This window comes from Arachis duranensis, chromosome 5 (genome assembly GCF_000817695.3).
Source record: "Arachis duranensis cultivar V14167 chromosome 5, aradu.V14167.gnm2.J7QH, whole genome shotgun sequence".
NCBI lineage: Eukaryota > Viridiplantae > Streptophyta > Magnoliopsida > Fabales > Fabaceae > Arachis > Arachis duranensis.
Window position 1 is genome coordinate 105,995,678 of NC_029776.3, and position 12,690 is coordinate 106,008,367.

General features: G+C 32.3%; 1 protein-coding gene and 1 pseudogene across 1 annotated transcript; one reads left to right on the forward strand and one right to left on the reverse strand.

Annotated features, from left to right (window-relative positions):
- Positions 1–1,572: 1,572 nt before the first annotated feature.
- On the reverse strand, positions 1,573–8,918 carry LOC107490825 (DEAD-box ATP-dependent RNA helicase 39-like; annotated as a pseudogene).
- On the forward strand, positions 8,806–11,988 carry LOC107491067 (RNA-binding protein 1). Its single transcript, XM_016111835.3, has 6 exons — positions 8,806–9,050; positions 10,290–10,426; positions 10,523–10,814; positions 10,930–10,991; positions 11,101–11,182; positions 11,680–11,988. Exons 1-6 carry the CDS (start codon positions 8,969–8,971, stop codon positions 11,793–11,795), a joined length of 771 nt encoding a protein of 256 aa, XP_015967321.1. The 5' UTR covers positions 8,806–8,968; the 3' UTR covers positions 11,796–11,988.
- The last annotated feature ends 702 nt before the right edge of the window (positions 11,989–12,690 follow it).

Genomic DNA, 12,690 nt, shown 5'->3' on the forward strand with positions numbered 1-12,690 from the left:
GTGTTGTATGAATTGTTGCTCCAGTAGTCATCTCAACCTATGACAGCAAAATTAATCATTCAGATTCTGCTTAGTACATTGAGTTTCAGTGAAGCAATTGAATTTGCTTTAAGACCATTATTCAAGGCAAAAAGTTTTGTTAAAAACAATTGAATTTACTTAATTGGTGTCACTAACTTAGCCCCTAACTATTAAATTCGGCAATTCATACTGCAATAAATTGAAGTTCTGTTGAAATATTATCAAAAATAATTTTTGGAAAAAGTTGATGAAGGTCTAAAAAAGGTATATGATTTATTGTATTTTTAATTTTTTTAATTATTTAATGGCATTTATCTTTATGAACTGATCTATACCTTTTATTTTTTTAAAAAAATTGTATCTAGTAATATTCTAATACGTGAAAGTTGGTACTAGATTTTTTTACCTGTCAACGAGAACAACACACATTGGTATCTGGTTGTTTTTTATTTGTGCAATCATTAAACAATTCTGCTAGACTCCCTACCGATTGCTACAGATAAAGAGCAAAAGAGATCGAGTATAGTAAAGCATTAGAATCAGTTCATAGATTCATAGATTGAACAAAGTTTCATTTGGTTCAGAAAGTGGTGGAATAAAGTCATAAACTTATAAAGTTTCTCTATGATATAATATCTACTAGTCATTGATTAAACAGTTTCTACTTATTATATCTGTTTCATGAGTTTGATTGCACTGTCTGCTTTCGGTTTGCAGCATGGTATGAGAAGCGCCAAATGAAAAAGATATATTCCCCTCTTCTTGAAGGACTTCTTGCCCTCTACTTGGGTTTTGAATGGATTCAAGTAATCTTCTTAGCTTTACATTTTATATAATCTTTTGAAAATATTTTTCTGTTTTGTGTAAGATTTTCAAGGATAAACTAATTGGCAATGGTTATGTGACAGACAAATAACATTCTAGCTCCCATTATCACACATGGCATATACTCAACGGTTATATTGGGACATGGCCTTTGGAAAATTCATGACCATCGGCGTAGACTAAGGCAAAGAATCCAACAGCTCAAATCAGAAGAAAGATATTCCAAGTATATTTTGAAAATACCATCCATGGCTGACACAACTTGATAAAAAATTGTATATGTATTAGAGTTGTTAATCTTGTAAAGGAAAGTTGTATAATTATGTTAGTTGAGATCTCTTACATACAGAATAAGCAAGTTCTGATTACAAAATTTTCTAGTTACGAATGTTTTCCAATAAAATGGGGGAAAATATTTGGTGAAACAAATAGCACATTTACTGTTCCATTTAAATTATCCATGGAACGATTTATTTGAACCACTAGCTATTATGGGGTGAATAATTCACCATGTGATGTAGTGGGGTAGTATATATCCTTTATGGCTTTACCCCAATGTTGATTGGGCTAAATAAGAGACAAAAAAAACATACAAGTTAGATGCTGGTTAAAGTCAAGCTGTAAACGCAAAAGAAAGTAGGTAAATAGATAAGCATCTAAACAATGTTACATAAGATTCTTCATAAAGAAAAGGAATTTATTTTGGGTAGATAAAACTCAAAATTTTAATTAAACATTTTCTCACATAGAGCGTTATATATCACCCAAAAAGGAAAAGAAAATACATATTAGTAATAGTATAAAACAACATATAACTTAGATAATAGTATACTAAGTCAATTATTTTCGTAAGACTAGTGTAGAAATCAATACCACCAAGCTTCTACTTCATACATATAATGAATACAGAGTCACTTAAGGTCTTCCTTCAGCTTTAGCAGCAATGACATATTCATAGGCCGTGGAATGCTAGAATGAAGTTCAACTAGTTATAGTACTGAGTTTAGAATTTGTCGATTTGGTGGCACTGGTCCTTTTACTTGTTTTCTTATACCTTGAAGAAGCTTTTCTCGAGCTATTTGCACTGGAGGATTTTACAGAATTTGAAACCTTAATCCCTTTCTTCATAGATTTTCCTGATGATGATCCTTTTCCGGATTTCAAATCCGATCCTTTATTCCCTAAACTAGCACGTCCACTAGGATTGTTCTTAACTTTAGAAACTTTAACTAATTTTCTGTCCTTCCCACTCTGTCCATTAACTTGGATCCTGGCGATATCCCTTCGTACTCCTTCTTTCGTGATAGACTCCAAACTCTCATTCTTCCTCATTGCCTCCTCTATTCTAGTGGCCAAGATCAAGTCCTTCTTTGTAACCAACTTCTTTGTAACCAAACTGGTTACTTTCCCTGCAATAAAAAAAGAGTATTTATTCTTCAATCATTTTAAAGGGCATGTGCTTAAGTGTTTAGGGCTATTGTTCTAACAAAATAAAATATAAGAATTTGGCTGTACAGAGAAGTGTATGATAAGATTTTACCTTTTGCACCCATACGAGCAGTTCTACAGTCCGATGAAGGTAATCGATCTAAAAATTGAAAGGGAAAGTAAAGGTGAGAAACTAAGTAATATCAAGGAAAGAAGTAAAGAATAGTGCAAGGTACTCAGACCCAAATTATAGAACCATGGCTATGATACTCACAGAGTTCAAGGGGAAGTCAAACATAACAACATGGTCTACATCCAAGTCCAGACCCCTAGCGGCCAAGTCTGTGCAAACTAATGTTGGACGATCATCAATGTCATTCTTAAATTTATTGAGGTTTTCAACCCTGTAAGCAAAAAAAAAAAAAATTGATGATGCAAATAAGTAAATGGGAATATGGAAGAGCAGGAAATGGGAGATCTCACTGTTGCCAAGATATGAAGACTATTTTATCAACACAACTATTCGAATTCTCATTAATACAATATATTTAATATTATTCCCTCTCAACAATCTATTTTCCAACCAATCCCTACAGTTTCAACAGTTGACAATATGCCTATTTCCAGGTAGCTTAAAATAATTTTTGTGTGTGGGGGTGGTTTTTTTTGGGGGGGGTGTTTTTTGTACTTCACCTTTGCTCTGCTGGTACTTCCCCATAGTAGTTGACAGTAGGAATCATATTTTCAACAAGGTAGTGATCCACCGCACGGCTAGAGTCCAAAGTATTGCAAAAAAACCATCACCTTGTTGCCTTTTGCTCGGCTTGGCACAAGTACCTGCCATCACATGATCGGAAAACAAAGATTGAAATGTAGTGATATTTACTTGCTAAAAAATGAAAGGGAGAGAGAGAGGTTGTATTTTTATTGCTAGCATAGCACCAATATGCCAATATCTACTAACTCCTAACTCCTAACTAACACCAGCAACAAACGACGATTATTCCACTACCTAACATGAATAGAAAGTCAATTTGTGCCACTTCAGCTACAGTGATTCCCAAAATAAACCATAAATATCAATGTGTTTGGCATGATGAGACTGGTGGAAAAATGCAGGATACCTGAAGTAATGCTTCCAGCTTGTTCTCAGAACCTGAAAGTTTAATAAAATCGTGACGAGCAGAAAAAATCTTTTTATGCAATGTTGATGTTCGCAGATTTACAATACCCTGAAACTCCTCATCAATTAGCTTTTGCACAGCCTGCAAGGCTTAAAAAAAGTCAGATTGATGACTTACTCTTAACTTCTAGCTATAGAACGATTTCAACCAAGGGTAAACAAATGGAAGGTGAGTGAGCAACATTCTAAAACATAACCACTATACTGTCCCCCTTACAAAGATCATTACATGATATTTTGTTTCCAGATTCATATAAATGCACTTTATTTATTGTACATTTGTAGTATATTCTGAAAAGCCAGAAATTACAATTGAACACAAGCATGTGTTGGATTATATAGTTATATTATTGTAATAGGAAATATTATATCTTCACATGATAGAAGGAAGATTGAAGAGATTATAGTGATGCAATTATAAAAGAAAGAAATAAAACACTACCACTTCGTGAGAATTTTATTCCCTTAAATTTACTTAGCAGATTGTGGCACAGATCAGCATACCTTTGTCATTGTTGCGGTTACCAAGACGATCAGAAAACCTAGGCCATCAGACTTTGATGCACGATGTTTCAATGGGGCCAGAAATTTGCGTATATCAGGACCAAAGCCACGATCAAACATTGTATCTGCCTCATCCAAGACCTGCAAAACAAATATATTAATTATTGTACCAATTCATTATTGTAGCAAATTATTGCATATTAGAATTAGTCGATTGTGGATTACTCACCAAGTATTTGATGTCGCCATACACCAGGTTGCCCTCCTCAATATGTTGAAGAATCCTTCCAAGGGTACCAACTACCATATCAATGGGGTTATTAAGTGAATCCTCTTGAGGCCTAATACGGCCACCACCACTTACCATTGTGCACCTGAACCGTGCATGATGACTAATTGATTTCGCAACTCAAAAAACCTAAAGAATCCCATTTGATAGAGAGATGGACGGAGGTGAGGGAGTGAGATCGATGACGGAGAGAGGAAGGAGAAGCTCGAGGGTGATGGGAGGGATGAGTTCGCGTTTAGCCGTTGTGTGGAGCTAAGGTTGCTGGATTGGGTAATTGGATAGGGTATCCCAGCAAAACAATGGCGTCTTGCGTGCGATGCAGAGACAGATGAGAGAGATCGAGGAGCAGAGAGAGACAAAGAGAGGATAGAAAGAGGAGAGAAGATGAAGAAACCTAAAACTTTTAGAGGCGTGAACATAGAGTTTTGAAGCAGATGAAGAACAATTTTAGTTTTTTGTTTTTTTAATATGTTTTTGTTTTGTTGTTTTAATTATTTGAAATTATAAAATTAAGATTAATTGAATTCTAAAATTTGATTAATTTAAAAGGATATTTTTGTCTAATCAAATAAAGGAAAGATGTTTAAGTCTTTTTATAAAATTAAATAAATAAATGTTTTTTATTTTTATTTAATTAAAAGAGTGTTTTAGTAAAAGTAGTGATATACTATATATTTAAAAAAGAAAAAAATTAAATGCTGACATGGAAAATAAATTTCACATATCGTATTGTTATTTGTCTATATTTTAAATGTATCGGTACATATGAATTTATCATCGTACTGTAGCAAACACCTTATAATTAATGTCTGCGAAATAGAAAAAAAAAGTTGTTTTTGTACAATTTTATACAGATAATATCAGCAAAATTATAAGAGGAGAAAATAAATCAATTTATTGAACTTTAAAACATAAATATTAATAAAAAATATATTAATTTAAATTTAAATAAAANTAATAAATTATTTTTTAAAATTTATTAAAAATGATCATTTTGTGTATTAGCATCTAAATAACTTTACTGAGATTTTTAATATTAAAAAAATTAATATAAAATATAATCTTTTAAAGGAATGACATAAGAATCGAAATTTAAATTTTTTAGATAATAAATAATGTCATCAAAATATTTATTCTATATTTAGTTTTAAAAATTAAATAATAATTTAATTGATATAATATTTTAATTATTTTTTAAATTATATTTTATTTAGATATAGTTGATTTTTTTATATATTTCTGATTTTGAAAAAAATCCAAATTATTTCTAAACATTCAGATATAAAATATACATTAAATAATTAAAATAAAAGATAGAACAAGAAGCCCCACATCCTTCGCTACAATGCGTGGTGGTTAATTACTTTAATTAGCTGGTCCCTTAAACTTAAAGTGAATTATTTTTTTACTTTTTTTTAAATATTTGTTTACTTATTTATACTTTGATAGAGATCCTCACACGGTACAGACAAGACGATACATTTAAGGGAAGGAATAGTATAAATAACCAATAATATTTTAGAATAATGTGTAAACAATATAAATTAATAGGATTAAAAGAATAAATTGATCTTAATTTTAATTAATAACATTAAATTAAGATGTAATATATTTTTATTTAATTAGTAATTGTTCATATTATTTAAAATAATCATTATTTATCACACCCCCGTAAAGTGAATTAACAAAGAATCAAAAAATCAAAACCCAAATCCTATATGGCAACTAGGTTAGCTGGTCCTACTTATACCTTATTTATTGTTCTAAGAAATGGTTTATTTCATTTTAGACATGTGCCGAAAACTTGAAGCTTTTTTTTTTAATTTATATTTTGCAATCTAATAATTGATTCCATTTTTTAAAAACTTAAAATTATTAACACAAGATATTTGCTCGTTAAAATTTTTCAAATGGAAACTTTTGACTTCAGTTAAAAGTTTTAACTCAAGAATTCCTTCTTTTTTCGAATGTATTAACAAAATTTTAGAAGAAATTACATGTAAAACTTTTTGCTTTGTCTTTTTCTAGTGTTCTGGGTTGGATTGCTTGTGAGAGGTGGAAAACAGTACCTATGGCTAATGATCCAAAAGGATTTAATAAGGTCTCTAATATTTTTTTTTGGTCAGGGTCCAGGCTAACAGAAAGGCCAGACCACAGAAAACCGAACCCCCAACCCTATACCGGTGCATAAGGTCTCTAATCTATATTGAATATGAATACTGATGAGGTGGTACAATTAATTAAGGGTAGTGGGCCTTTGCCTATTGTCTATTGCATTACCGGTCCTAAAAGTTAGCCCGTTAGTGTAACCCATCTAACCTACCTTAAGCAGTTAGAGAAAGTTCATGTTAAACAAACACAAAATTCCAGCCAAAAAAAAAACACAAAACCAGTGGATGAATTTTAATTCACATGGCATATTTCTCCTTTCCACTTTAAAGATTTAGGGTTTAAATCTTAGAGATTGTAATTGAGGAAAAAAAATAGTAAAAATACGAAGAGTGTGTGAGTGTGTTCTGTACTTAAGATTGGAAATTGTCTAATTCACTGACAAAAAAAAAAAAACACAAAGCCGTGTCTCCTGATCAAAAGGAAAGAAATGAGACAAATCACAATGATAATCCTAAATCCTTATAATACCAAAAACAAAAAAGACAATGATATTTTGGCTATGAGGCATGGGCAGCGTGACTGCGTATCAGACATATTTTAGATATAACATTTATCGATATTTGTCTGACACGTGTGTTTTATGTGTTTAATTGTGTTTTAATAAAAAAAATTCGAATACATTTGGACACACTTAGATACTATCATGTATTAACATGTCTATCTTTATTCTTAACAAGTATTTTTTTTTTTATCTAGAATAAGAATTTTTGAAATGAATTTAAAAATAATTCATATTATTAATTATTAAAATAAAAAATATTTTGAAACTTTATATAATTAAAAAAAAATGTAGTATGCAAGGGTGGCATGCTGTCAAAATGATTACTTAATGCGGATGCAATGCTTGATGAAGCAAGTGATTAAGGTATGGAAAGATGTTGTGAGGATGATGTAATTGGTGAATCATGATAGCAAGAATAAGTGAAGGAATCTAGGTTAACAACCATGTATCCTTATTTGGTCGCAGCAGTTTGCTTATTTGAAGCCTTTGAATATTGCATGTCTACATTTTTATGCAAAGAAGAGTAAGGAACAAAATTTTCATAAAATGCAACATTTCGTGAGTTAAAAATTCTTCTAGATTTCAAGTCAACCAAAACAAAACCTTTTGTCCCTTTCTTATGTCCTAAGTAAGTACATTTTTGAGCTCTTAGGTCATGTTTAGTTCTATCTGCTTTCAAAGTCTTTGCATATGCAAGGCAGCCAAACACTTTCAATGCTACTAAATCAGGTAACTTCTGATATAGAACTTGATAAGGATTGAGATTCTGTAGAAGTGTACCAAGAGTTCTATTGATCAAGTTAACAACCTCTACAACAACTATTTTATTTCCTATCTCCTTTGTTGATTCCACATTAATGAACTCTTGGGAATGTTCATGTATCTGGACTCAGATTTCAAAAAATCATGTCTAATCTCAAATATGGAATCTCCTTGCATCTACATTTGCAAGTTTAGTATATGTTCTCTTACATTCCAAGGCGTTCCTTTTAATAGTTGTAACCCTTTTATTTTGCTCTTAAAGATGACTAGAATTTTATTTTTGTCTACTTCAGAAATTGACACACCTTCAAGATATTTTCAGATTCTAATCAAAATGTTCTTGATGGTTTTGAAGGCAAGCTCCTTGTTTTTGATAACTTTTTCAATTAGATTCAAGCAATTTTTTTTGGGCCTTTGATTCAAGCAGTTTATCATGAACTTTTGTTGTGTCTTCTTCTGCAAAGAGACTGTTTCTCCTTCTGTGGATTCTAACTCAAGATAAGATGGACCAATAACAATGAAAAGCCCAAATGCTAAATCTCAACTTTATTGATACTCTAGTTCAAAATGCCAGTGTTGTTTCAAACAATACAGTCTATAGGAACCCAATTCGAACCAAAAAACAAAAGGCCGAGTCTTGTAAATCAATTGTCCAATATTATTGCACTTCTACATGAAAAAGGTTAATTCAAGAATAGAATATTTCAATTTGCTATGAAAATAATTTATCGCAATATACAATAAGGTTTGTCTTTTATAATTGTCAATTTTTTTCTTATATTTATTATTCTTCATATTTACATTTATATATCTATACATTTATACATTTATTATCATATTAATAAAAAGTTAAAAACTGCTCCAATAGGCCAAAATCTTACAATAATAATTTTGTAAAAAAAAAACATATAATATTATTCACTAATAAAATCAAACTGTTTAGATTAACATTTTATGAAAATAAAATTTAAAAACATTTGATTTTTTTATTGAAAAATGTTTGATTCTCATTCAAATAATCATGATAAGATAAGATCCAAAAAAAAAAAACCAGAAAAAAGGATAAGATCATAAGAATTAAATTATGATTATTATTATTATTATTATAATATTGCTCTGAAGCTGGCGTAGACGGGGGTAGCTCCAGAAGGGAGTGAGAAAATAGCACGGAGCTTGTTCAGCTGCATCATCAGCACCCTACGCTCGATTAGGGTTTCTCTTCCAAAATTCATTCTCCAAATTAAGGTTTCCTCGTTCCCCTTTTCCTTCTCAATCCCTCGCCATGACCGACGGCTTCTGGAACCGCCAGCAGCAGGCCATGCTCCCTCACGCCGGCATGCTCAAGCGACCTCGTTCCGACTATGGTAATTCCCTCTTCAATCCATTCATTTCTCCTCTCAAATTTTAAATATTTCTTTCGTTTTATGTTTTACCAATTTGGATTGGGCCTTTTCATGCAATTTTACTAGTTTCTGGCTTCTCTGGGATCTGTTTCGAGTAATTTTATTAGGTTTTTCTTTCGTTTGGGGGCGGCTTCTTAGATGTGTGGTGTGATGCTAACTAAGTTAGTGTGAGAAGGTGATCGCTTTCTGTTCTTTGGAAATTTTGTTAATTTAGAGGTAAGCATGGCGTTTCGTGTTTTATGCTTCGTATAGGGTTTGTACCCTATAGAGTGCAACCTTGTGGATAATGTAGTTGATAATACTTAGTTCCTCACCATAGCTTACATGCACTATCAGATTAGTCTTCGGAGATCATTGTAATTGTATTAGTCCCTTGGATTCGAAAATAGTTGGACAATTGGAGTGGCATTTCCAGGCCTAATGGGGTGACTCATGTATCTTTTAGGGATTCAAATAGGGTGTACCCTATTTGTTTATTTATTTATTTTGTTTTTACATATTATGATGATAGGTAGGTCTAATATGCTAATAACTAGATGCTCAGATTGGTCTTTGAAATATACCGGTAGTATTGATTTGGTTCTTCAAAGATATTTTACATTAAATTGGTCCTTCATGTTATAAAATAAATAGAATGCTAGGTACCAAATCGATGTCTAAAATATACATTGAAGGACTAACTTGATCAAAAGAAATATTGAGAGGAATAACTTTAAGACGCATGTTAATCATGATTATGCAATTATTCGAATGACTACTTTTTATTTCCATCTTCTTTCCTCCATCAATCTGATCTTCCTATAAGTGTTATTTGCTGTATTTTCATATAGCAAAAATTTGTACCAGGTGGCATTGCTTTGTTTTTTATTCCTACTGACCTTTTCCCCATTTCTCTGTTTTGTCTTTAGTGGATGTTTCACTTGAAAGGAAATAGAGGGGATGGGTAATGTTTATTTGGAAGTTAAAATGTCTACAAGGGGTTTATTGGAAGCAGATGCATGATATGGACCATGCATTATATGGACCTGGTTGAATAGAGATTGTTCCACTAAATGTTGTTTTCAACTTATATGTGGAGTTTGTGTTTGTAATTTAACATGGGCAGAGTTATAAGCTAAACTAGTTTTACTGTGTTTGTATTTTGTCAACTCTGTGTTTCTGCTCCCTTATTAGGTTTTCACTTTTATTTTCACCTTGCAGATATACCAACTTCTGGTCTGACATCAGGTAATGAGTTGCATAATTATATTGCTCGTGACAATGACCGAACTGGTCATGGAATGATAAAGGACACAAAAACAATTGGGTCTGCATATGACCGCTACCTTCAGAGTGGGGTAATATTTTATCAAGTTTTTTTGTAGTATATTTTTGTTTTTGGGTTCTCTAGTTGCCTCTTGCTTGTTGTAGTAACATTTTATATGGTTTTGAAGCAACTTTCATCGTTCACTTCCGGCGAAGCAAGTACAATTGGTGGTCTCGGATTGTCAAGGGGGGTTGGTGGATTGCCAGGTCAATCATTAAGTGATCCTTCTCTAATCGGGCGTCACGGAGTTGGCGGTCCTGATCTTGCTCCAAATGGGCGGGGGGTTGGTTATGGTGGTCAGCTACCAGGAGATGCAGTTTCTAGGCCAGGGCCAGAAACGGTTCCTCTACCTCCGGATGCTTCAAGTACTTTATATGTTGAAGGTCTCCCTTCTGATAGCAAAAGAAGGGAAGTGGCTCGTATCCTTTTTCTGCAGATGCACTGCTTTAGGATTCAATTCTGTTATTTACTTTTGTTTTGTGAGCTTTTCTTTGGTTTTAATTCTGTTTTTCACATTCCTTGATGTTATCTTAGACATTTTTCGTCCTTTTGTTGGATATAGAGAAGTGAGGCTTGTGAGCAAAGAATCCAAACATGTAAGTGTACCGTTAGTAACATTATTAGCTTACATTATTAGCTTCTCCAATTTTGAGTGTGTGGATGATCAGTTGAAATTCACTGTGACTTCTTTTATGATCATTGCAGCGTGGTGGAGATCCTCTTATTCTTTGTTTTGTGGATTTTGCAAATCCAGCTTGTGCAGCAACTGCAATGAGTGCCTTGCAAGGTAGCATTTACTAAAGTTCTGTATTTGTTCATGTAAATCATCTAACTGAATCATTTAAGTATGTGATAACTTAGATGAAGCTCATCAAATTAGAGGATACATTAACCTGTTTGGTAGATACTCTAAATTTGACTATTTCGTTATAATTATGAATCATAGTAAAAGACAAAAAGCCTTGAGGTACTTAATTTGGACATTTCTGAACTTCTGCTCTCTTCGATTTTAGGATTGTGTTTCCTCATCTAGTAATATATGACTAAATTTTGGTTATATATTATATATACATTGATCCCCTGAAATAAAGTAGTGAAAGGAATTTGTCTTATTCTCCTCCTTACTCTCTTCGGTTATCTTAATTTTATACGGTATAACAATCGGTTGGTATTCTAATTTTGTTATGAACAAATCATTGAGCGGAATCGATGTTGAATGATTCTCTAAAGTGTGCATAAGAGGTTATTTTTAGCATTTACTAACCGTTTGGTTTTATGATGCAGGGTACAAAGTAGATGAACTCAATCCCGAGTCTAGTCACCTTCGGCTTCAGTTCTCTCGATTTCCTGGTCCTAGAAGTGGAGCTGGACCTCGTGGCGGTGGCGGTGGCAAGAGGTGAGTTGATTCACATAGGCCAAGATGAAGCACAATTTTCTTTAAACAAATCTAACAAATGTGGATATTTTGGGTTACATATTACTGTGGTGTATCATTATTGCTAACTTTGTTATGGATATTTTGTCTGATTTATAGTAGATTTTATTGTGTTGTCCAAAACAATTTGTGGTATTCAATTTTTTTCCCTTTCTATAGTTACCGTTATTCTGGTATGGTGGTATGCATATGCACTTTGGTTAGAGCTGTCAAAATGAGTTACGACTCGCCAGTAGGCTTAGTTTGCTACTACAAATGGGCGTGTTTGCAAATGACTCATAACTGCCTAGTTAAGCGGATTCGGGTCCAACGACATGAGTTAGTTTAGTATGAATAAACGTATGATAAAATTTCTTAACTTGCATGGACTGAAACCCACTCTTCTTAAGATGTCCAAATATGGTCTTTGGCATCATTTTCGACCAATCATATTACTTGCGTGATCTTAGCCATCTTAAATGTCTTTCATTCAGGTAAAGATGCTTTGATGTATAAAGCATGAGTTATGAGTTATTTTTAGGTCAAAGAAAGCATGAATTATTAGATCAAAGAAGGCATGAGTTAAGGGGATTGAAGCAAATGTTATTTATATATTGATATTATGTTAGGGCAAATATTAATGTGCTCCTGAAAAAGTAAAGAGTGCAGTGCGCTTTAAGAAATAATTTGTTATTAAAGATAAAAAACAAAAAATAAAAAAAATTCTTATTTAAATGTAACAAGTGAAGAGTTAAGATTTATTCAATTAACAAGGATTATAATATTTCTTACTTGATAAAAAGCTTTAAAGATGAGCATTGTGTTAGACTAGACATACATGGTACTAAAACCATATATTAATGAAATTTTTCGCGTAGAGT

Coding starts and splice junctions, on each gene's coding strand:
- LOC107491067 (XM_016111835.3), top strand. CDS start 8,969: ATGACCGACGGCTTCTGGAACCGCCAGCAGCAGGCCATGCTCCCTCAC. Junction 10,992..11,100: donor TGAGCAAAGAATCCAAACAT/GTAAGTGTACCG, acceptor TGATCATTGCAG/CGTGGTGGAGATCCTCTTAT. Junction 11,183..11,679: donor TGCAATGAGTGCCTTGCAAG/GTAGCATTTACT, acceptor TTTATGATGCAG/GGTACAAAGTAGATGAACTC.